At 42.8% G+C, this 24,285-nt stretch overlaps 1 protein-coding gene and 1 long non-coding RNA gene across 3 annotated transcripts in view; one reads left to right on the top strand and one right to left on the bottom strand.

Moving 5' to 3' along the window:
* Window positions 1–2,621: 2,621 nt before the first annotated feature.
* On the bottom strand, window positions 2,622–4,936 carry LOC119193778. Its single transcript, XR_005114046.1, has 2 exons — window positions 4,468–4,936; window positions 2,622–3,269 (listed from the first exon to the last, which is right to left on the bottom strand). It is a non-coding gene; the product is annotated as an uncharacterized LOC119193778 (long non-coding RNA).
* A 940-nt stretch (window positions 4,937–5,876) lies between these two features.
* Window positions 5,877–24,285, top strand: part of LOC115444348 (dystrophin, isoforms A/C/F/G/H) — a 530,370-nt gene continuing 511,961 nt past the window's right edge. For both annotated transcript variants that reach the window (XM_037447494.1, XM_037447493.1), the window contains exons 1-12: window positions 5,877–6,052; window positions 18,760–18,821; window positions 19,493–19,585; window positions 19,672–19,810; window positions 19,932–20,252; window positions 20,931–21,103; window positions 21,461–22,064; window positions 22,138–22,316; window positions 22,545–22,766; window positions 22,842–23,087; window positions 23,176–23,344; window positions 23,436–24,179. In XM_037447494.1, the coding sequence (XP_037303391.1) occupies window positions 5,941–6,052; window positions 18,760–18,821; window positions 19,493–19,585; window positions 19,672–19,810; window positions 19,932–20,252; window positions 20,931–21,103; window positions 21,461–22,064; window positions 22,138–22,316; window positions 22,545–22,766; window positions 22,842–23,087; window positions 23,176–23,344; window positions 23,436–24,179 (3,064 nt within the window). In that variant the 5' untranslated portion in view covers window positions 5,877–5,940. The remainder of the gene's footprint in view (window positions 6,053–18,759; window positions 18,822–19,492; window positions 19,586–19,671; window positions 19,811–19,931; window positions 20,253–20,930; window positions 21,104–21,460; window positions 22,065–22,137; window positions 22,317–22,544; window positions 22,767–22,841; window positions 23,088–23,175; window positions 23,345–23,435; window positions 24,180–24,285) is intronic.

Genomic DNA, 24,285 nt, shown 5'->3' with positions numbered 1-24,285 from the left:
GTTTGCCGCCTTTTTTGACAGCTGGCACTTTGTAACCGACAGTGTGCACTGTGCAGTGACGTCACGTGAGTAACATGCCTGTATGCCGCAGGCAGTCGGTGGCGAGACCGGCGCGCGCATGTACGCGACGGCTAGCGACCAGTGCCAGTGTGTGGACTGTAGAGATCGCTGCAGCGCATGCGCCACGACGCGGCTAAAAACATTATATCGCTCAATGATTTAGTGCGCTGTGACAGTGATAATACATAATATTTATTGACGACGTTTTGGTTTCACAACTGGGACACTGGACTCGCAGCGATTAGATAAAATACAAACTCAATGTGAATCGGCAGTTTCTCAATGCAACTTCAAACAAACATACATAACAAACTCTGTACTCTCTGTTGATTGTTTACTGATTCTGACGTATTTTAGTCCGTAAATTTTGTAGTAGGTAAACGACGTGAGCTATCCGCACTTGTGCGATGTGAAGTTATTGTAAGGTCTCACGTTATACGACTTTAAAACAAATTGGACACCATCGTATATCTACAATATGCGGCAATTGTTATTAACACCTCTAGAGTAGTGGATGACCTGCCCAGACGAGGTATGTGGCACGCAGAATGCTCGAGACTCAAGCTCTTTCTTGTTCATGTTGATAATAGTAAACACTCCACGGTGCGATCTGCTATAATATAATATAATGTACCGGGCATTTTGATATCCGATAAGATAAAATAATTCCGCCAACACATTATTATTGTGTATCTCGCTATCGGAAACTCGACATGTGGTTTTATTTTAAGTCCAGTAGGCGATGATTGTTCAGGAGACGATGGCGGCGCGGCGACAGTGTCCATGATCGGCCGGGACTCAGGGGTTGCGCGCTGTGCTGGACCGATACTGTCGTTGTTGTCGCATGCTAATATGAAAGCGTACGCACAGGTTTGGCGACAGGTGAGAGGGCGCACTGTAGGAACAGGTGTGATGAGCGACGTCATCGCTGTTTTAGTGTAAAGAAGCGTCGGTGGAGCGGCGCAGGTGGCGTGTGGGTTCGCGGTATTGCATAGCGTGTTGGTGCCACTGCCTTGTTACTTGTTATCGTTACTGCTGATGCTCTCAGCCTTTACCTAGTAAGCTAGGGTAGCCATCCTTGGTTTGTTGTTTTAATATTATGCACGAGTGGTTATTAAAATAGGCAAAATATTTTTCCCAGTAACATTCGGCTAGTTACTTCCACTGTCGCAGCACGACGCACGACGCACTGCAGCTCTCAATACTAGGGTGCACCACGTGTGCCACTTTGCTACATAGATGTTTGATTTGTTGACACTTGCTTTAATTTTGTTAACATAGTAAGTCTTTTGATATGTGTCAAATACTTAGTGGAATTAATCGTTTTATTTTATCTACTCGAGCTCCCGTAAATTATCGGCAAATTTGATAAAGTGGTTGATATTATGTTAGTTAGTAATTCTGTTGCACTAAATATATGTAATATATACAGATAAATTATAATTAAAAGGCCTTTACATTAGTGAGAAATATAAATTAATATGTAGATAAGTACTCAGTTAAAACCTATCACCTATCTATAACAATTTCTTGTACCACGAATAATGATGTCGGCAGACCCTAATGCTTGTGGAGAAAGGCGGGCAGCGACTATCATCATCATCATAATGATATATTAAGTATTAGTTTTTAGTCGCGGCTTCGCCCGCGTGAAAGAGTTTTCCGGGATAAAGAGCCGCTACATATTTTCCCGGGATTGAACGAAGCCTATGTCCTTCTCAGGGTCTCAAATAATCTCCAAACCAAATTTCATTGAAATTCGTTAGTAAGTTACTAAGTAGCTATATTGAGTATGTCACGTTCAGACAGGCAGATAGATCAGGCGGGGGACTTCGTTTTATAATATTATGTTTTTAAAACCTTTTAGGAGGAATAATTTCGTTATACAAAGATGTGATTGTTGCGTAACTTAAACCGTTTAAACAGTGCAAACAAACTCTGAAAAGGAATAAATTTTCCCCGATTTTGCAACATTTTTCATTAATGTTCCACTCATTTCAGAAATGTCATTTCACAAATCTTAGACTTTAAGCTGATGTTGAGTAGAAAAACCCAATATCACTTTGCCCGACCCGGGGATTGAACCGAAAACCTCAGCATTGCAGTCGTACCGCAATGCAACTACACCACCAAGGCAGTCCTATATGTTTTGTCTAGTAATATCTTCGTACATTACAACATACATAACTTTATCACATAAAATATGTAGTCAAAACAAAACTAAGTGAGATATATTGTAAACCAAGTGCATAAAATTGCGAAGTGCAACATTAAAGTACAACAAAGTGAAACCGAAAATAAAGTTCGCCTTCAACTTAGTTGATCTTTATGTTGTTTATTTGTCTTGAATCCATCGTGGTACAGTATTCAGTGAAATTTAATTGTTTTAAAATAATAATGAATTGAACGAATCTTCTAGTTATCAATTTGTTTATTGTTTTAAGATGTGTATTCATTGAAAGAATCACTGACTGACAGACGACAGCTTAAACTATAGAAGCGTAAAGTTTTGCCCAGAATATTTTCCTGATGTAACTCAAGTAAACATTAATAAACGATTATTTTCGTCATAACGTTATGTTATGTAACTTATAGCCTTCCTTGATAAATGGGCTATCCAAAACTAAAAGAATTTATTCAATTCGAACCAGTAGTTGCTGAGATAAGCTCGTTAAAACAAACACAGAAACAAACTCTTCAACTGATATAAAAGTACCTATATAATTAGAAGTATATTTTAAAGATGGATTTTGGACTTCTCAGTTCTATATTATTAAATTGACGGCTGAAAGGCTAATTGACTTTATTTATTTTAGAAAGAATTAAAAAAAACATAGATAAAAGTACTGTTTTTAAATATGTAGGTATGAAACTTAGTGTCGCAATAATGTCGCTTTAGTCAATGAGTTTTTCAAGGGTCGATATTTTGATTTAAAGTTGATATGGTTTCCCAAGAACCTCGAAAGTTTACAAGTTTTGGTGATCGGTACTGGGTATCCTTCTAAATGTCGCATTCGTTGTCGTCGTACTAAACGAGTTGTGGAGGGCGGGAGGATTGTGTGAAGACCATTGCTGTAGCAATACCCATTACCATGAGCCACGGCTCACACACTACACGTAGTGTGGCTGCAGCACAGCTCAATGGGTGTCTTGTGTGTGTCGCGTGTCGCGAGCACGATAGCACACGTCGCGTCGCCGAGAGTGGACTTCTGAAAATAAACCGAAATGCCAGATATACATAGACACCGCGTGAGTGTGTCGCATCACTCGCCGCGAGACGCTGCCGGTCACAGCACCACCACCACGGCGCAGCATCTGGTCCAGTGCCCACACCACATCACTTACTCGTATTCAAAAAACGTACATTAGTGTGCATTTTACTGACGCCAAACAGTGTTTATGTCTTAGTAGGTATTTATAACTTGAGTTAGAAACTGATATCGAGCAAAGTAGTCATGCCGCTATTAAATAAACTGGCACTTTGGGGACACGGCCTTCACGGACGCGGGATACAGTACACAAATATTGCAATGTTGAAGGTCTCGAGTATCGTAACCTATATGTGGCAACCTTAGACGTGACATTAGTACGAAACAAATCATATAAATCAGTTATCATAATAGAGGCGCTTTACAGTAGACATACGGTCAAAAGCGCGTGGTGTACAGGCCGATGTTACACAACATGGTGTACCGTACTCCGCGGGGTTCACTTAATCGGGAAGTGCGTGCGGTAACACGTTACCACATACATGTATACGTTCATGATTATTACCAGCGAGACATGTTCGATGCGAGCGCTGATGGTGGCTGCAGTGATGATGCAGCTGACTCGCCGTCAAAATGATGCTAATGAACTCCGCACAAACGATTTCCATACCGGCGAGACACTGACGGGTGGTGGTGGTGGACTAGGAAACCGCGCGAGACCCGGGGGGTATCGCGCGGTTTCCTAGTTTCTATCACATTGTCGCAAGGCGCGAATTCCCCCTTTATAGGCTTTGATTATAATTTTTGTGAAAATCTGTTTTGGTGGGAATTTCAGTATGATCCTCATTTAAAGAATTGATTAATACGTAATTGATATGAAAAAGAAGTTTAGCAAATTTTCTATGTTGAACTATTTCCTGGGTAAAAAAGTAGCGACAAAAAATCTGCAATGTCACTACTACATTCGTAGATCGTCAGGAGTTAGTAGTCGGCAAACACTCGATGTAGCGGCGAGTTCTTACATTAACGTCGCAACTCGAAACTCGTGTGGTGCAGCTTGTACTTTGTAATGAATGTGTAGTGCAACGAGGCGGTGTGGTCGGACTGCGGAGGTGTGCGAGCATGCACAATGCACGCGGGCCGCGCAGCTAGCTGCAATATTAAGATTCAAAGCCAGTCTCCAAGGTCAACTGCTTACCTAAAAATAACCGAGATAGCGAACCGGCCATCGAATAATGTAAATAAACTCATGTGAACTGCCCTCGGCGAAAGTGAGGCCGGTATGTAGAGTATGCTCAGCGCTTAGAGCGGGGCGCGAACTCGCCGCGCGTCGTACTGTGCGCCATATTGTGTACTGCAAATGTCATATTCGTCACTCGTTAGGTAACGCGAATGGCGGGTGAGTGGTGACAAGTGACGGCTCTCGCGGTCTCGCAGGCCGCTACTCATTATGGCCGCCGCGCTGGCTCATTCGCGGCGGCTCTGTGCTCGTGGGCCGTGGCTCGTGGCTCGTGCGTACCTATTGATTGATTATCCTATTGGTTGATTTAGTTCTTGACAATGAATGAATTGTGAGAAGCCTTAACTTTATGTTCTAAACAAGTGCAACTTTTAGCGTTGTAGTCTTGTAGCCAAAATAAAGCATATTATTTTGATATTATACAAATCAGTTCAGTCGTTTTAACGTTTACTTCTAAAAAAAATCCAAACATTTTCACAAACTTAGGCATTTATAATAATAATATTAATATGATATAAGTAAGATTTATAATATACATACGTGCTAGATTAAGCCACAATATAGGTAAGTAGTGAAAGTTGTGAACAGGTGTTTTAATATAAAATAAAATAATATTCAAACAAAAATATATTTGCAAATAATGTCAAGAGCTATCACAAAGTTACCCCAGTTTACGCAACATGCTACTTACCGATTATTCATTCCGTTCCCGACAGCACGTGTCGACATCACTCGGATATTGATCGAAGGGTTTTGTCAAACCCATGAAAATCATTATTATTGTACATAATCATAGTAAATAGCATTTTTTACCAATCAGAAAAAAAATTACAGACTTACACTTTTCGGCAAAAACTTGCTTCACGTCAAGTTCATCACAGATAAAAAACCATAGTTAGGTACTTAGTTATAAATAAATGGATATTATACTTAGAGTTGTAAAAGCTGCTATGCTCACATTGTCCTGGCAAATATCAACTTCCTTTAAAAGTAGGTAGGTACCCACCTATAATACAACAATAAAGGATTTTCGGGTATTTTATCGAAGGCTATGGGCTGAGGTGTCACAAGAATAGATAGGTACTTAGTATTTCTTCAGTCGATTCGGGTGTTGTGTTTATGTATAGTACTGATACACTAGACAACAACTGTAAAGGCTAATTTTATTATACTTCGATAGGAGTATTTCAATGACATTTACAATTATCTTAGACGGTGGATGCTAAAAATTGCCTATAATTTATTAAATTCTATGGATTGTGGATATATCATAGCTTAGTGTGAGTGGCATTCAAAGGCAAAGTGAAGTGTTTACTGTTTTGGTTTTACATTTTGGTTGAATGCGAACACGGTGACTGAGTGCGGAACTAAGTGATGTGGTTGCACGGCGCTTGGCGAGCGCGGCGAGCAGGTGCGCGCGATCGATAACAGATGGCGTCGCAGTCGCCACTGCTGCAGCGCAAGATCACGTGGGTTGTGGAGGTGGGCCACGTACCGGCCTATACCTTTGCGCCCTACGAAAAACATATGAACCACACTAAATGTAAGTATGTTACTGGTGTTTTTTTTAATTGTAATCATTAAATCCATTAATTTTCTATCGGCAAATTTTATGTGACCCATTATATTACTTATGTTTTTTTCTTAATTACGTACTACTGTAACTAAAATGTTACTATGTAATGACAAAAGACCCGCTATATATTTTCCGAGGATAGAAAGTAGCTTTTGTCCTTCCCAGCGTCTCAAACTGTATCCATACCAAAATTTCATCGACATCCGTTGGGGAAGTTTTTGTGTTTATCGCGTTCAGATAGTCACACAGATGTGGTGGGGAATTTAACAATATATATATTTTAAATTTTTTTATGGGGCACAATTCCGGCATATATGATTGTTGTGTAACTTTAACCGTTTACGTAGTGCACGCAACGGAACTTTTTCCCGTTTTTGCAAAATTTTTCATTGATCCTTAAATCTAAAAAACTAAAAGAATTTTTAAACCAGTAGTTCCTGAGATTAACGCGTTCGAACAAACAAACTTTTCAGCTTTATATAATTCCGGCGCCACACATAGCAAAAATATTTAAACACTTATTTGAACACATGTGTGGCACGGGTATTTGCGTATTTGCCACTCGGTATCGGTTTTTCGACCACACATCAAATCGTTCAAAGTTAAAAACTTTGCGTATCCTGCCACATTTGCGCAAAGTTCAGTTTTATGGAGTTGCTTGAAGAAGAACCGATTACTTATATGGAATCCTAAAAGTAAAAGCTATAAAAATTTAAATTTGGTGAGTGTCGCCTGGATCAGAATAACAAGTAAATTGTTATCTTGTTCCATATCAGAGTTTTTAGTTTATTTTTATATAGGTACATGTAATAAATAATTATATTCACAAATAGTACAAGTATACTGCGTCCACTAAATTGCGGTCCATCGTGTTTGTTGTCTCTTTGAATACTGTGAGCGAATTTATTTGCAAAGCCTGTGTGGCAGACCTGTGTGACGAATGATGAACATGGTTTTATTTATAAAATGTCTAGATATAACATAATTAACTAATAGATGGCGTTAGGTTACGCTAAAGTGTTTAATATGGTATTCAAACAACCCGTACATTTTTATAGTTACAAAAATTACACATCTAGGGTATCTTACAACAATTTTCAATAGGCTAATTTGTTCCTCAGATTTGTCCCTCTTTATCACAGTACAATCACTATCTCACTCTCATACATTAGAGTTGCCATGGAATTGAAATAATTTACATTTTATAAATATTTACACAAAAGTATTTTATATTTTTTAACGAATTTGTTTAATTTCAGTTTTCAGTTTAGTGACTTAAATTGTAAATACTTTTTTAAGACGAAACGAGCAATCCGCTCATCTGATAAAATTCTGACACAACATTTTTTAATATAAGTAAAAAAAAGTAACTTAACTTCGTAATCACATTACCAGTCTTCACTTTATCATGTGTTATTATTTATTTACTTTGCTTTGGGAAATGAAACTTCACAATGTCATTTTTATTAGAACTCATAAGACAAAGAATATAATATAATGCAAAGTAAACAAACAAAAACAAATTGTTATATGAAATTATAAAACCAAAAATGAAGATTTGCATTCGCATTCGCACTCGCAAACGTTCAAAAATGACATTCGTTATATCACTAGTAGCAACCAACTCACATTTGATCTTTGTATAGCGATTAACGAAGCAATGCATGGCATGACTCATGGCTTATCAACTTGGTAGGCACATTTAAATTTAAGTCACATACTTAATGCTTAGTAATAACACTGGCTAGAATATCGTTTAAATTTGATCACAACAGTGATTGCACACTGAAGGTTGGCTGCAAAAATAAACATTGCAGTGATACCTACTCAGCCGAGAAGCGTTTCCCGCTACAAAACTCCCTAAATCATTATAGCGATTCATGATGCAGACTGTACGTAAAAAATAGACATTACAGTTAATTTCTGTGGGAGCAAATAACTGGAATAAAATCTTAAACTGGAATAAAATGTTATTCGGCACAATATGGTCTATTTGTGTGCCGTTCAGCTGTTACTGCGTTTACTCAAAAAAAGATTCAAACATTTTGACACACATTCGCATTTACAACAAAGAGGCTGATGAGGCCAATGACGTTTTACAAATAGACTAACGCGTAATAGACTAACAAAATTGCACATAAAAACAGCCTGAGAAAACAGCACAGTATTTACTATAGTCATAGCCCTAGCAGCTCGCATTGATACAGCCCGTATGGGCCCTAACGTGTGAAATGAAACGATTTTTTCATTCACAGTTGTATTATAATTTGGTACATTGTCTAAAAACACAGGAAGGCATTTTATTTATAATAATACAAAAAGTTAGTAAGCCGACTAGCTGCGACAGTGATTGGAGGTTGACTAAGTGAATGTCGGGCAATTACCCTGCTTTCGTCTTGCCAATATTGAGCTCGGACAACGTATCTATGTAATAAAAATAACTTAGGAACAGGCTGTATTATCTAAAAAAGCATAACATTTAGAGAGTATGTCAATTTGAAATGAATTTATCCAGTAGATGGCTATCCACATCAATTATGCTAAAAGCGTAAAAAAAACTTGTAAGTATATGTAAGTATACAGACATTTTTAAAAATCCAAAAAAGATTTTTCCAATTTTATAAGCTACAAGTTTAAACAAAAATATTTATATGGCAACACCAACTTGAACTGTCATGTTCTGTAGTCGGAATTCGGAAGCTAAGTTGTCGCTCGCTCAGTGATAATGTTTTTCCACGCTTTTTAGCGTCGCTTCGTTTCTTCGCGAGTTTCTGCTTTTAAGTGTTGCTGAAAGGAAGAAAATATCGAAATAAAGTGAAGTGAATATAACAAGTGAAATTGTGCGCTGAAGCGTATTTTTGGAGTTGTTTTGAAAAGTTTGGACGAAGTTTCAAGTTGGGAGTGGCGGTGTGTGTGTGCGTGTTGTCATGTCTCAAGAAAACTTTTTGTCGTTTCTCAAACTTGATTGAAAACGTATCGTCGGCAACGGATAAGGCTCGGTGAAAATGGAGCCGAGTTACGTAGGTAAGTGTGCCGGGGACAAGTCGGGCCGCGCGGCGCCGCCTCCGACATCCGAGACCTTGACTGGGTTAAACATATAAATTAAGAAGGTGCAGTAATCTCGCGTGATGCAACGCGCCGCGCACCTGCCTGCGCAACGATGCCGTCGCGGTGCCGCCGCCACGCCGAGTGCCACACATCCGCGGCTATCTTATCAGTCCGCGAGTAGCGCTCCGTACACACACTAGATAAATCTGTCGCTCACTTTCCTCTCGCACTCACTCAGATTATCCACTGACTCGGTTGTTTGATAAACATATTCCTTGTAAAATGCGAAATAGGTCACAGAAGGAATTAAACATGAGTCTTTCTAATCTTAATTTCAAATTGTGTGAAGTCATTTATTCAGAGGCTACATCACATGACGTTAACACTGGGCATGCTGTGACACACTAAAATTAAAGCAATGATCATCACATTACATATTGTTGAATTTGTATATGAGGTGTGTATCCTGCATAAGTTTGTGCTAAATGCAATTTATAAAAAAATAAAGTCCGAGGCTGAATGTATTCTAGAGTTATTACTACTTGTAACACAGACATGCATCACACAGTCAATGATGAAATCAGTGAAATAATACTGAATTTATATAAATATTAATTTTCATAATAATTTGTGATCCGATTGCCAATGAAAAATTCATAAGGAGTGATTGTTTTGCAATGTGTTATGAAAATACACAATTGATAGTGCATGCTGTGGAAATATTGATCACTTCAATTTATCAATAAAGACACTATAATGTAGGTTTGGTTCTTATTATAATTTGTATTTATTATTTTACTTACTTGATTGGACACAATATCTCTGTGCCAATGATGTTACAAGACAAAAACTTGATGTTAGGAGTGGAAACTGCAACAAATAATGCAATGTTTTGCATCAGTCATTAGTATTGATTCATTAAGTGCAATAGAATGCAGTGAAAAGTGTTGTTATTTGAGTGAGTTCTGTACGTACACGGAGAGTGTGGTGCATTAGTATTCAGATAGCTGCAGCCAGCGTGCTCACTCTGTCATGCACCAATTGTGCTGAAGAAAGCTGACAACTATGAAATCTTACACCAACCACCTTTCAGCATATCATGTTGTTCCTTATACAACTGGTCTGACGACTTGGGCCCGAGCCACTGATACACACAGTTTGTCACAGATTTATTATATTGTGGAGTGTGGTGGCCGGCCGCCTATCAGCTATTTGAATTGGTGACTGAAATGCTTGTTACCTCCTCACATACTTAAAAACTTACTGCTTTGTAATTTGGATGCTAGTTATAAGGTTTTGTTGACCAGAACCACTACTTACAAGTTGGTCCTGTAATCGTAGAATGTTTGCAAGGAAATGAACACAGATACTTTTAACATAACACAGAGGATGTTTCAGGCTAACCACTGTTATTATCATGGTATTGTTCCATAGGACTTCATTAGTAGCATCATACTTGAACAGCTGTGAGGTTCTGGATTTGATTCCCAGGTTGAGCAAAATTTATGTTAATGATTTTTTTCCCTTTGTTGTAAGAACCAAGTTCTTAGCAGTAAATTACAATCAAGTCTATAAAAATAATAAACAATGCAATTCTTACTAATTTTTCTAGGTTTTAAGCTTATTACAATTAAGTATAAAGTTTTAGGCACTTTCAGTATAGTAACATAAAAAAATACTTGTGAGATATTTTTTTTATTTGAAAAAAAAAAATGTATATCAATGTAGCACAATTTAAATTTATACCTAATATGGGGACTAGTTTTAGCACATTATATTAGGCACAATGTTATAGGTTATAGGTGCATTCAACGCACTGCTGCTTAACGCTTTGGAGTTAAAGGCGACACCTTAAGATGTAAGTGAGTTTCATATAAATATTAACCAGATTTACTCTATAGCCAGTCAACTTGTTGGGAACCAGAAAATGAAGTAGTACAAAAGCATAATCTAACAATTTTTTTTAGCTGTATTAAATCCATAGACACAATACGTGTAATTTCGCCACGGTTCGTATGCTCGTATTTGATATCGTAATGTAATATCGTACATTCATTTGTGGCATCTAGTCTGATTGTCAACTGATTGGCGGCGAGTGTCGACTGCGGGAGCCAATAACAGTACATCTATTCGAGCGCGCATTTATTGCTTATTGGAATTAAGGATTGGTGGCGCACACGCGCACTGAGTCTGGGCAGCAACGAGGCCTATCAGAGAAAACATCAGGGTATTTTTTTATACGTGTCACGGCAGCGACCACACTGCATCTGATGTTTAGTGGTGTCCAATACAACGTCTATTGACGACGGATAATTACCTCCCGGCAGTCGACACAATTATGCCGGCCTGTTGGAACCGGATATACACAGGCTGCTGCTGGGTGGCGACACACGTACGTGGGCCACTATGGCGGGTTTTAACACCTTGTGGACGGTGGTCCCTATTCGGGTGGATATAAAATATATCCTACCACCGCCATTTATATGTAAATGTAACCGAAGATCCGATTCTGGGCAGTAAACTTATCATTGACGTGATGAGGGCGCATGCGCCGACCCAACTCAGAGCCCGAGCCTGCCCGACTGTGTGTCACTGAGCTTGATCACCGAGTGGGTGCCTGCCGCCGTCACGGACTCACGACTCGCAATTGCTTGTCATTAATAATTGTACTCATTCTTAGCAGTTGCTACTTATTTGTGCGGGGTTGGCGGCGAATTCGCTGTCGCATGTCATTCATTTGCATTGACTATTGTAGGCAAAGCCGTCTGCTCTAAGGCTGCTGTATTACAGAAATCGAACGGTAATGATAACTTCAATAAACCTTTCAACTCCCGCTCGCAAAGCTTGTCTTCAAAGGTCTGTTTCAGTCTCGGTTCGTAACCGCTGCCCCCAAACATACGCTAATGAAGTTTGCCTTGACTGAACTAGCAATTATGTTTGCGTTTGTATTACAACACAGTTCTTAAGACAAATGTGCGCGGCGGGATCGGCTGCGGCTCACGTTCTGCGTGCTATCAGACATGCAAGGTCGACAATAGCACTACAGTAGACCCGCAATAATTCAACAAACGTTTTGCAAGAGGGTTCCGGATTATCGAATATATCGGACGACAGGGACAGCCACTGCCACCAACTCCTTGTAGTCTGTAAATTTAGAATAGGAGTGCCTTGTAATCTGACAAATTACGTACTTAAATATAAAAAAAGGTAAGATTATACCTATGTGCACCATATAATTATTGGGTATTGATGAAGATGTCTATTATAGGGTTGTCGGTTTATAAGGGGCGCTGGATTTGACCACAACGGCGGCACGGCGACCGTATCCGCACTGCTTTGTCAGGCAATCCTTTCTATACCCCGCATTTCTCTCTCGCTCGTCCTTGCTGGCACAAATCCGCTCGCGGTGCCGTTGGAGCAGCAAGTTCATGACGCGGCCCTGTAGCATGTAGAAGCTCATTTATGTTCATTGTTTATAAAAATATGGTGTATTGATAGTTGTTTATGAATGCCACAAAGCTCTTCGCTGCAGTGGAGAATACTACAAGTTTCACCAATTTTTGTATGAGTTTACCCTTCATATGATGCACTGGTTTGTAAGACTATCGCCGTCACCCTAGATATGTAATCGATGGTAATAAGTGTAAGACGTCTCTGGTGTACATGATGGTCGACGGCGCTCGGCGCGGCTCCGTCGCGCCTCACCGCGCACAATTAGCACATTTCGGCGACCGCGATAACGTCATCCTGTTGTTTTTTCACATCATTCGTTAATTCATTCTGCAATAAATGTAGTTTCATCGCAGCAATTGTGAGTAATATCGCAATTTGCCGTTGTTCCAAAATAGCTCTAGGGGTAAGACGAAGACGGAGGCGGTACCGCTAACTACGGAACCCCAATTCGTATTTTTAAAGTTTAATAAAAGAAGGTTTCAAGACAATTCAATGCAAGACACTTGAACACGTGTACCGTCAGTAGAACATTGTGATAAGTACTGTAAAAAGAAATTGGGATGATTAGTTGGGTATTTCTCAGACTCATGTGTTTGTTTGTAAACTCAATTGGTCTGCTCTGTGTTTCTACCGACCTGGCCCAGTCGGCAGCTGTTCGCGTTGGCTGAGGAGCAGCGGCCGAGGCTCAGCGGCGGCGCTGGCGCGTGTCGCCTTGTCTATTTGCAATTATACGCATGTCGCATGATGTCATTGCACTAATTTCACTCGATGAGTAACCGTTGAATGAGGTCCGCCGAGACCGCGCCACGAATTAGCGCCACAGATAATATGAGCTGATGTGCGTGAGAAATTATACGAGATGCCGCGCGGGGCGGCGCGGGCGCTGAGATAAGCATGAGTCTCGCCTGCGACACGCTTGTGCTTCCGTGAGCAAAGCTATTATCACCTCCTTGCAATACTGGCAACGGGACGGAGTCAGGTCCCGAAACCGATGAAGTGGGGTTTGATGCTCATGTCGCAACGTCAAAATTGTGGGATTATTTATTTTATATGTATTAAATAGTTTTGCCACAATTGCAATTTAGATTTTATGTTGATGAGGATACTAATCACCATTGCAATATGCGACGGATTATACATATAAGTGATCTAATCCATCCGAGGCACTAGTAACTAGTTGGTTCTGTCCGTGCAGGCGTGAGGTAATGTTGTGTCAATTCTCGTGGAGTAGCGTTTCGCTGCGCCGATCCGCTGGTGCATCTGTGTGTGAGGCGGCGCTGCGTGCAGGATGGCGTCCGGCGCGGCGTAGCGGCTGCGGCGATGCGTCCTGCGCGTAAACATTGCATTGCACCGGCACAGCGCGGCGCGACGCGTTTATTATTCCGGGAGCGCGCTCGCCCGCGCCTTCACTATATTAGTGCTCGGATAACTGTCGCGTGTACGGACTACGGGCCACTGTCACGTGCGGATATCCGTGTTTCCGGCTAATATATAAAACCTAGGGTTTATAATCTGCTTAAGCGGGACAATTTTGCATTTTTTGTTTAAAAATTTACGTATTATATAAGAAATTAGTTCCACATTTTACTAAATGCTGAGTTTTTTATTTTTATGGTTAGGTTATATAGTTTTTTATTTATATCATTCGTCGATTTTCTATAATCCAAACCTAGTAAATACTTATACATGACAACTGAAGAATACTATTGCTATTGTTCAAGAAATGTATTGAACCCATAATATAATAATAACAGCCCTGTATTATATACTGTCCCACTGTTAGGCACAGGCCTCCTCTGCTACTGAGAGGGATTAGGCCTTAGTCCACCACGCTGGCCTAGTGCTGATTGGTAGACTTCACACACTTTCGAAATTCCTATAGAGAACTTCTTTGGAGTGCTGGTTTCCTCACGATTTTCCCTTCACTGTTAAAGCGAGCGATAATTCACAAAGAATACACATATATATATTTCGCCTCGGCAGTCCGTTCCACAACCAACTAGGCTATCGCCGCTTTTGAACACATAATATTATGCATTTATGGCTCCAAGAATACTGAATCACAGCGCGTCCTGCCTGACCAAGAGATACGTGGTATTGATGCGACATACTTCAAATGTGTTGCAGAAAGGATTACGTTTAGCGTTTTACGTCGAGTTGTCTCCGTAACCTACTTACCTGACGTAAAGACAGTTTGATATTCCATGTCGTTCATTTCATTGGAGGCCTAGCCAACCTCGATTACCTATGTTAGAATAAAATCATGAAGTGTTGTCCCGCCCTGGATTGGAGTGTTTAAATATGCAAGAAGGCGGTAGGAAGTGGAATATACAAACGAATACTGATGGTAATAAAGAAATTTAAATTTCCATTATGTCACGAGGATATTAAGAGTGTTAGTGAGTCAGATATTAGCGTCTTTCTTGTCGCGTTCTCCTAATGATGCCTATTGATGTTAGTAAAACTGCTAGCAGCTACGACTACTTCAGTTAACCAAGACCGCGCGAGTGCATCGTTACCCACCTACCTCTAGCCCGTTAGTTTGTTTTGGTGGAGGCGCCCACGCGGCCGCGCTCGCCCCCGCTCGCTTCGAGTCACGTTTATAAGTTACTTATCACTGCCGCCTAATTTTGACGCCAGCATCTTTAAACATTACAACAGATTACATCGCGGCTGTCATGCGTGGAACCGACATTTTGAATTCACAATTCAACACTTGCAACAGTGAGATTTACATGATCTATTAACGTAATGAAAGTCTTTACATACGGGTCTGACTGACTGCTAGCGTAATTACCCCGTGTGCGCAGAAGTTCTTGTAGTTGAAGTATGCTAGTAACAGTTAGGCCTTTATAATTTTTTTCTAATTATATTCGTCGTCTAAGAAATTTCATCGAAAATGCGGCTCGGGCATTATTAAGCTTTAGGAACACAGCTTCGTGCGTGTCCCGTGGGTCGTCAGGGACAGTAATATTGTTCTGGAATATTTTCTAATTGCGTACATGTAAGTTTTCAGCTGTTCTTAGTTGTAAAATGTAACTCAGGCAGTCCGCCTGATAACGCACAGTTCCGTCTCTGGCCGCACCCTGCACGAGTGTGGTGCTAAGACTTAAATTATTACATGGCCATAACTAAAAATAAAGGATGATTTATTAGAATATCACCACTCCATGGTTATAGTTAGATAAATGGTGACATCACGCAGCCGTACTAGGCAACAGTTGATGTAGTTTGTGAAAGCGAGTGCTGCGAGCGAGTTTGTCGCACAGTAACAAATGCTATCATCTGTGCTCCCACTCAATCAGCTAATGCAGCTATACTCTAAGTGTGTTCCGCGGAACCCTAGGGTTCCGTGATACCTCTGTCGGGGTTCCGCAAGAATTTAGAAAAAAAAATCAAAACACCTCTCTCAATGATAATTAGTAACTGTTACATTGTACTTTTATTATGCTGATTAATAAAAAATACACTTATAAAAACAATTGTTTTATTGTAGGGTTCCATCAAGTATTTTGCTTCCCAAAAGGGTTCCGTCATTTAAAAAGTTTGAGAACCACTGAGCTAATGAATTAGGCACGCGCAGTGCCTCCCGCGTCTCTCATCGTATACTTATCAAGCGCGGCGCAACGCAGTTTTATAGTGTATCACAATGTATAATTCCGTGAATGTTGTAACGCAAACGCGTGAGACATGTGAGTGTTACCGGCCTGTTAACATGTGACAAGCCTTACTGCGGACTCTACTGGCGGTACGTGGTTCTACATGCCAGATGAGTGCAAACATTGCGATAGTGCGGAGTGGGCTGGTCAGTCGTTGATTACATACGCTACTTCGCAGACACATAGACGCTTCCTTTGTATCAATCCATAGTACTCTCTAGTATAAATAGAAAGCGGTGAAGTTTAAGGTATTCCGTTGTTGCACCGTGAACATGAACTTGTATCGATCATATTCATATGGAGACGGGGTGCACCCGCGACCGTCTAGCATGCTCGGTGATGTAAAAATACCCTAGTGTTTGAACATATTCGGACACATGGTAGCGCGTAAACATTGACTGCGGAAGGGCGTCGCGTTGCGTTGAGCTGGGTAAACAATCAGCGCGCGGCTGTTGTACAGCGTGTGCACGTCAACACCCCCGCGCCGTACCCCCGCCCCCCTAGCCCTGCACACCGTCGCTGCCGACCGCAGCCCCGTTGAGCTACTGGCGCACATGTACTGTTTAAAAATGTGTTAAGGTTTATTAAAGGGTATTCTCATTTACCTACGCTTTCTCTCGAACATTCAAATGAAAATAATGTATTTTTAATTGGTTATTATTCTTCGTCCAACCATTTATTTAATGCAATTACTTTACTTTTGTCAGATCGAATACTAGTATTAATGAAGATTTCTTATAATAGCTATATTACTTATGATAAGTTTGATCGATTTAATACATTGATAAGTTATGTAATAATTGCTCAACATTTTGAACAGTTTTCTAATCATACTCAGAATTTTAAATGCATGTATTTTATCTATTAAAATAAACCATTTATGTAAAGCTCTACGGTAAATCATATATCATTTGGAACCATCGATCAATCATTATGTATTTAGTTACTTATGTATATAAAATGAAAATAATTAGTTTACACAGCCACTTTTTTAAAGTATAATATAACAAGTAATTTTCGATACACAATGTATTACTCAGTAAATATCGGAACTAAAGTGCAAGTCGCTTTACTATTGAAAAGAAAAAGCAGCATTCCTTTATTATTATATTTTTTTTACCTAGGAATGCTTATCAATGATTATGGAACTTCATAGGTGGTTATGTCAAAAGTAAAATAATGGTTGGACGACGACGAAGTAAATGGCGCGGCGGCCGATGCACTATTCCGGAGTCGGGACTTTATATTATATACTTACTGGTGTTGAAGAATATCCCGGTAGACGGGTCACATGAGATTAAGATCTTGAGAAGCACCCTTCATATAAACCAACGACCTTTTGTGCAAAAGTGGCTCATTACCTACTGCGCTACATAGTGTTGAAATAAAATGAACATGGCAGTTATAGTGAGAACACACTCACTATAACTACCGCGTTTTTTTATTGAACACACATAGTAGAAACGACACTAAACGATTGCTTGTTTGTATACATATTAAGTATAACTGGATGTAGCACGCGTCGGCGAAACGTAACACCACTTACAGAGTCTGATGCCATGTATGGAAACTAGAATCGATTTCGGATGTTATGTTCTTTTCGATGTAAATGAGCGTTGCTTCTTTAATATCTGTTTATTTGGCACAATGAAAAGTAACTTTTCAGTGAATATTTATTGTATTTTATTATACACTAGCGACCCGCCCCGGCTTCGCACGGGTGCAATGCTGATACTAAATACACTACAGAAAAACTGTGAACGTTGTATATAAAAACATAGCGGCCCGCTCTGGCTTCGCACGGGTATAATATAACAAAATAACAGTATTTCTCCACTATTTAATGGATGTTAATATACATATAAACCTTCCTCTTGAATCACTCTATCTATTAAAAAAACCGCATCAAAATCCGTTGCGTAGTTTTAAAGATTTAAGCATACAAAGGGACATAGGGACAGAGAAAGCGACTTTGTTTTGTACTATGTAGTGAAGCTGTCATTACAAAGTCTGCATGGTCTCATCTATCTCATACCTACTCCTCCCGATACAGTTTCTCTAAAACAGAGAAAAGGCGCGAGCGTGTGTATGTATTTTTCAGTTATTACATTTTGAATTCGATAATTGGGAAATAGCCTATACTTAATAGATACATCAATTGTTACTACTGGACATAATAAGGCTTAACATCTCCTGGCTCAGGATGGCGAGCGCAGTGGAACATCAAACCATACTTTGTAATACAAGGTGTTGGATGGTATTTCTACTGTTTATGTGCGGTCGTATCGCTTAGCATCAGGCGAACCCCAATCTAGTCTCGTCTTTAAAAGCAATAAAAAAATATGGTTTTGGCGCCAAACATCATTGAATATTAATTTGAGTCCCTTTTTAATTTTTTTTCATACACATGACAGAAAATCTACGATTTTAATACACGTATAATAAATAAATAATATAGCGGTGCAATAAGGACAGGCACAGGCGGGCAAATAATGAGTTTGTGTGTTGTTGCAGATGAGAGGGAAGACGTGCAAAAGAAAACATTCGCGAAATGGATCAACTCGCAGCTCGTGAAGGTACTTTTTTGAATATTGTTATTTTAGTAGTAGTAACGCCGAAGCGAGTTTCTCGTGCCAACATTGTTTCATAGATACCTGATCTGAGAGTCGGAGCATTCCAACCATTTTCATAACAACCAACAAATACATGTAGATCAGTGAAGCATGTGTCCCGCTGGGGCAATCGAACCCGCACCCGCGTGTCGCAACTAGCACAGGGCGCGTGAGCACCAGTGGAGTGTGGCGAGTGGCGAGTGGCGAGTGGCGCGACACCGAGACACCGCTCCCTCTCACCGCGCGGTGCGGTCGGGCCGCGGCCGGTGCGCCGGCGGCTGTGTCTGTGCGTTAATTGAGTTGCGCGCGTCGCACATCCGCGTCCTAATTAACCGCAATGTTGGGACATTAGTGTCGCCCGCCGACACCCGCGAGCTCCTCACGCGTACAGTGTCCCGCTGCATTGTAAAGATTTTTTTAATACAACTTGCAACAGACAAGAAACGTCCACAGTGTAAATAAACATCAAATTTTTTAAACATAAACATTTTCGGTCATCTTAATACTTACATATATATTATTATAATGAAATGTGATATCAAGCTATCCCAAGTTTTATTGAAAAAATGGGAAATACTCTATAATAGATACATCAATTGTAAGTTTTTATAGAAGAATAATTTGTCCGGTTGCAGAACGACAAGCCGCTAGTGGAGGACTTGTTCCAGGACCTGCGCGACGGCGAGGTGCTCCTGTCGCTGCTGGAGATCCTCACCGCGCAGCAATATGTGAGTGCCACTAATTTCGCATCGTAGCTGTCGAATGCAACTGCCTATGGGACACTAATACATGTGTGTATGTGTGTGTGTTACAGAAACGCGAGCGCGGACGCATGCGCGTGCACCACATCAACAACGTGAACACGGCGCTGCACGTGCTCGACACCAACGGCGTCAAGCTCGTCAACATCAGCAGCAACGACGTCGTCGACGGCAACCCCAAGCTCATACTCGGTTCGTAACGCTCCTATTATGTATCTACCTACATAATAAAATTAGAGGCGGTGGCTTTCCGTGTCGTGGGCATCGGTGAGTGGGTCCAAGTCGATGTAACGCCAGTGTATGTCGTGCGCAGGTCTCGTGTGGAGCATCATACTGCACTGGCAAGTGCACTGGCACCTAAAGGAGCTGATGTCGGACCTGCAGCAAACGAACCTGGAGAAGACGCTGCTGGCGTGGTGCCGCACGCACACGCAGAATTACGCGGGCGTGAGCGTGCGCAACCTGTCGTCGTCGTGGGCGGACGGGCTCGCGTTCAACGCGCTGCTGCACCGCTGGCGGCCGCAGCTGTTCGACTACAGCGCGGTGGTGGCGCGCCCGCCCCGCGCGCGCCTCGAGCACGCCTTCGCGCTCGCGCACGCGCACCTCGGCATCGACCGCCTGCTCGACCCCGAAGGTGAACTGACCGCATCGTTTGTTCAATTGCATTTATCGTCGGCTGGTACTGCATGTAGAAGATAAAGGGCTCGGGTATAGTGGGAGTACTTCACAAGGTGCAAGGTTGCCCCCCTTATTTTATTCTGCCGCGCTCAAGTAAATAAATAAAATAATAATAATAAAATCTTAGCTTAGGTTCCCCTACTACAAGTACCAGCGGCCTTTTAATGATTTCATTCAATTCAATTAATGTACAATATAAATCGAAGCAAAAGTAAATTTTAATATATTATAACGAAATGAACGTGTCAAAAATGTGAACTTTATTACTAGTCACAGAGCAAAGTAATTTATTGGATAATTAACTAATTATTATAATAAAACTATCGTTGAACACGTTTGACTCGTATTAAGTAACTCTTGAATACACCGCCCCAAGAAGAAATGCAGTACCTACACTATCAAGGATTGATAGTGATCATTAAACACAGTTTTAAGTATCCTATAGTTGTAATAATATGCGCATTAGATGGTGGCTTATGAATGCTGTTTCCGCAAAATCGTTTCTTTTCGTTAGTGTTATTAACGTTGTATTCATTGTACTGGTCCAAAAACAATAAATTTAATGTTGAAAAATGTTGTACACCAATGTTTGCCTTCAAATCCCGCCCTTAACTCAGCGTCTTTTCCTTTCCAGACGTGAACACGCCGAACCCGGATAAGAAGTCGATAATGACGTACCTGATGTGTCTGTTCCAATCGCTGCCGCACTCGAGCGAGGACGTGGCCGAGGTGGAGAGCGTGCACTCGGAGCCCTCCACGCCCGGCGCCGCGCCCGCCGCGCCCGCCGCGCACGCGCACGCCGCCGAGGTGACGCCATCCGTGTCTGCTTTGCTTAACAAAACGACTTGAGAATTGAACAGTCTTAAAATCCAAGCCACACGCCTTTGACTTTTTTAATTTACGCGTTTATCGTTTATCAGTTATAGTTCAGTTCGCTTTAACCCTAAAGGGAAACATCGTGATGGACATAAATATTTCTGAGAATTCTCCATAAAAATTTCGAAGGTACGTGATGTTTGCTAATGCGTACTGGCCCAGCGTGGTGGATTAAGGCCTGAATCCTCTCAGAGGATCGATAGCAGAGTGGCCCCGTGCCCATAGTGCAGCATATAATGCAAGTCTGGTATTATTATTAAAAGATATACAATATTGTGATGTCTACAGATGCCACCATCGCGGCCAGTGTCGACGGCGACCACCGGATCGGTGGAGCTGGGCGGGTACTACAGCGCGTTCGAGGAGGTGCTGGCGTGGCTGCTGGAGGCGGAGGAGCGGCTCTCCGACACCGAGCTGCCGCCGGACGAGGAACTCGCCGCGCTGAAGGAGCACTTCCACCGACACGAGCGGTTCCTGCTCGAGCTGTCGGAGCGGCAGGCGCGCGTCGGCGCCGTGCTGGAGGAGGGCGCGCGGCTCGTGCTCGACGCCGGCCTGTCGCGCGACGAGGCCGCCGAGGTGCGCCTGCAGGTGCGTCTGCTCAACCAGCGCTGGGAGCAGCTGCGCGCACGCGCCATGGACGCGCAGGCCGGCGTGCACGCCGCGCTCATGCGCGCCCAGCAGCGACACCTGGACCAGTTCCGCCAGTGGCTCACCGACACCGAGGACCGCATCTCGCGCATGGGCGCGGGCGGCGAGGGCGCGGGCGCGCGCCTGGAGCGGCAGCTGGCCGCCGTGCGCGCGCTGCACGAGGACCTGCGCCGCCAGCAGCCGCACGTCGACGCGCTCGCCGACTGCGTCGTCGTGGTCGACGACGACCCGAGGCACCACGACGGTTGGTCGCACTCTATAACGTTTCAACTCATCTTTACATATTACTTTTTATCTAATTTTCTTTCAATGTGCAGATGTGACAGAGATCGAAGATCAACTGACTGCGCTGAGCGAGCGATGGTCACACACGTGTCAGTGGACCGTGCAGCAGTTGCAGCGGCTGCAGGGGCTGCAGGCGCGCTGGACTTCGTTGCTTGACCAACATAACGAGCTGCTTCAAGCGTGCGACGCACACGAAACGGCACTTAAACAGGTCAGCATTGATGGCGGTCCATGTTATATTATATGGAAAAAAAGACTAGTCAGTTGGCCACCGCATTTTTATCTTTTATTCTGATCATAGATCCTTGCTCTAGCTGACACGATTTCCGTTGACGAATTAAGAATGTATCAGTGATTTCTGTCGTTGTCCATTCCTGGACGCAATCGTAACGTTGTTACCCGTTATGAGTATAATGAAATAGTTTCTCGTCGTATACAGATGGAAGCGAACCCCGCGAGCGAGATCGGCGAGGTGCTGGCGCGCATCGCGGAGCTGCAGCGCATCAAGCACGGCATCTCGGTGCAGCGGCGCGGCGCGGCCGCACACCTCGAGCAGGTCGCGGCGCTCGGCGACGGCGACGCGCACCTGCTCGAGCGCGCCGAGGCGCTGCACGACCGCCTCGACGCGCTGCTCATGATCCTCGACGTGCAGGCGCAGCGGGTAACGCACTGCGAGCACACCTTATGTTACGTTACTACCCACGAACATCAGTATTTATTAGTTGAACTGCTGCAGATAAAGGAGCTCGGGTTCGAGTTCGACATCAACACGACAGAAGAGATGTCGGAGGCGGACGCGAGTAGTGCGACGGAGGCGGGCACGCGGACCGTCACTACCACCATGACCGTGGCGACACCTGTCGACACGCGCTCCGGCGCCAAGAAGCCGCGTCTCGACGCCGACGTTGCCGGCGCTGACTTCCAAGTCGGCTATAAGGTGTTTGAGAACTGGGCCGATGAGGCCGAGAATACGCTCGAAAATGTGAGTATTGCTGTTATCTTTATATAAAACGTACCTTTGGAGCGGCAAAAAGGCGTAAATATTGTAATCACGTGAGATTCTGTTGCAGTGTCGGCGCGAGCTGGAGCAGGGCGCGGGCGCGGGCGCGGGGGGCGGGGCGCGCGCGGGCGTGCGCGCGGCGCTGGAGCGCGTGCGCGCCGAGATCGAGCTGCAGCGCGCGGACTTCGCCAACGTGGAGGAGATACAGCGCCGACTCGCCGCCGAGGACGGCCTGCAAGGTGCACGCACTACTCTAAACTCGTACTCGTCACATCATTGTATATTGGGACGATAACTAAAATACAAATTTGCTAAACTTATTTGTTGCAGAGGATGCGAAACGACATGCCGAAAGCATCGACCGGCTGAAAAAACGATGGGAAAACATTCGACGAACCTTATTGGAGATGAGTAACACGATGAACCTGCTTGAGGACAAGGACAACTTCAACAAGAATGTTGAGGCGTTCCAAAAGGAACTAGATGAGATCCACGCGTGGAAGAACAAGATGTTGAAGGAGAAGCCGACGACAAACCAGTTGATACATTTGCGGAACAAAATTCGCCTTGCCAAACAACTGGAGATGAAGCTGAAGGAACTTAACGCGCAGTCGATAATACTGCTCACCAAGCCGCTACCGAAGGCGCACAAGGACGAGGTGGAGGCGGACTCGAAGCGGCTCAACGACGCGTACGAGGAGCTGATGTTGTACCTCAGCAAGAAGGAGGTGGAGATCAAGCTCGTCGTCAACAAGAAGCCCGAGGAAAAGCACGAGGACGAGTTCAAGAACTTACAGAACAAAGTGAACGAGATGGAGTCGCGCATCATATCGGAGCACGCCATGATCACGTCGCCGCAGCGCATGCGCGACAAGCTGCTCGAGCTCACGCGGCTGCGCGAGGAGTTCGTGGCGCTGCAGACCTCGTACGACAGCGTGGTGCGGGAGCGCAGCGAGAAGTACGACAAGGGCAGCCTGCAGGAACTCAACTTCAGGAGCAGCCTCGAGAACTTGGTCACGCGTTTTGGGGACACCAAGACTATTCTCGACCAGAAAATGAATAAACTACAAAATGGTATGTGTGATTTCTCCTATACTCAACTAAACACGAGTATTCTTCATAATTAAATTACCTTTATCTTTTTATAGCATACTCATTTAAGGATATGAAGGCAAGAAAA

This window comes from Manduca sexta, chromosome 6 (assembly GCF_014839805.1).
Source record: "Manduca sexta isolate Smith_Timp_Sample1 chromosome 6, JHU_Msex_v1.0, whole genome shotgun sequence".
Taxonomy (NCBI): Eukaryota; Metazoa; Arthropoda; class Insecta; order Lepidoptera; family Sphingidae; genus Manduca; species Manduca sexta.
This window is presented reverse-complemented; position numbering and strand designations above follow the sequence as displayed.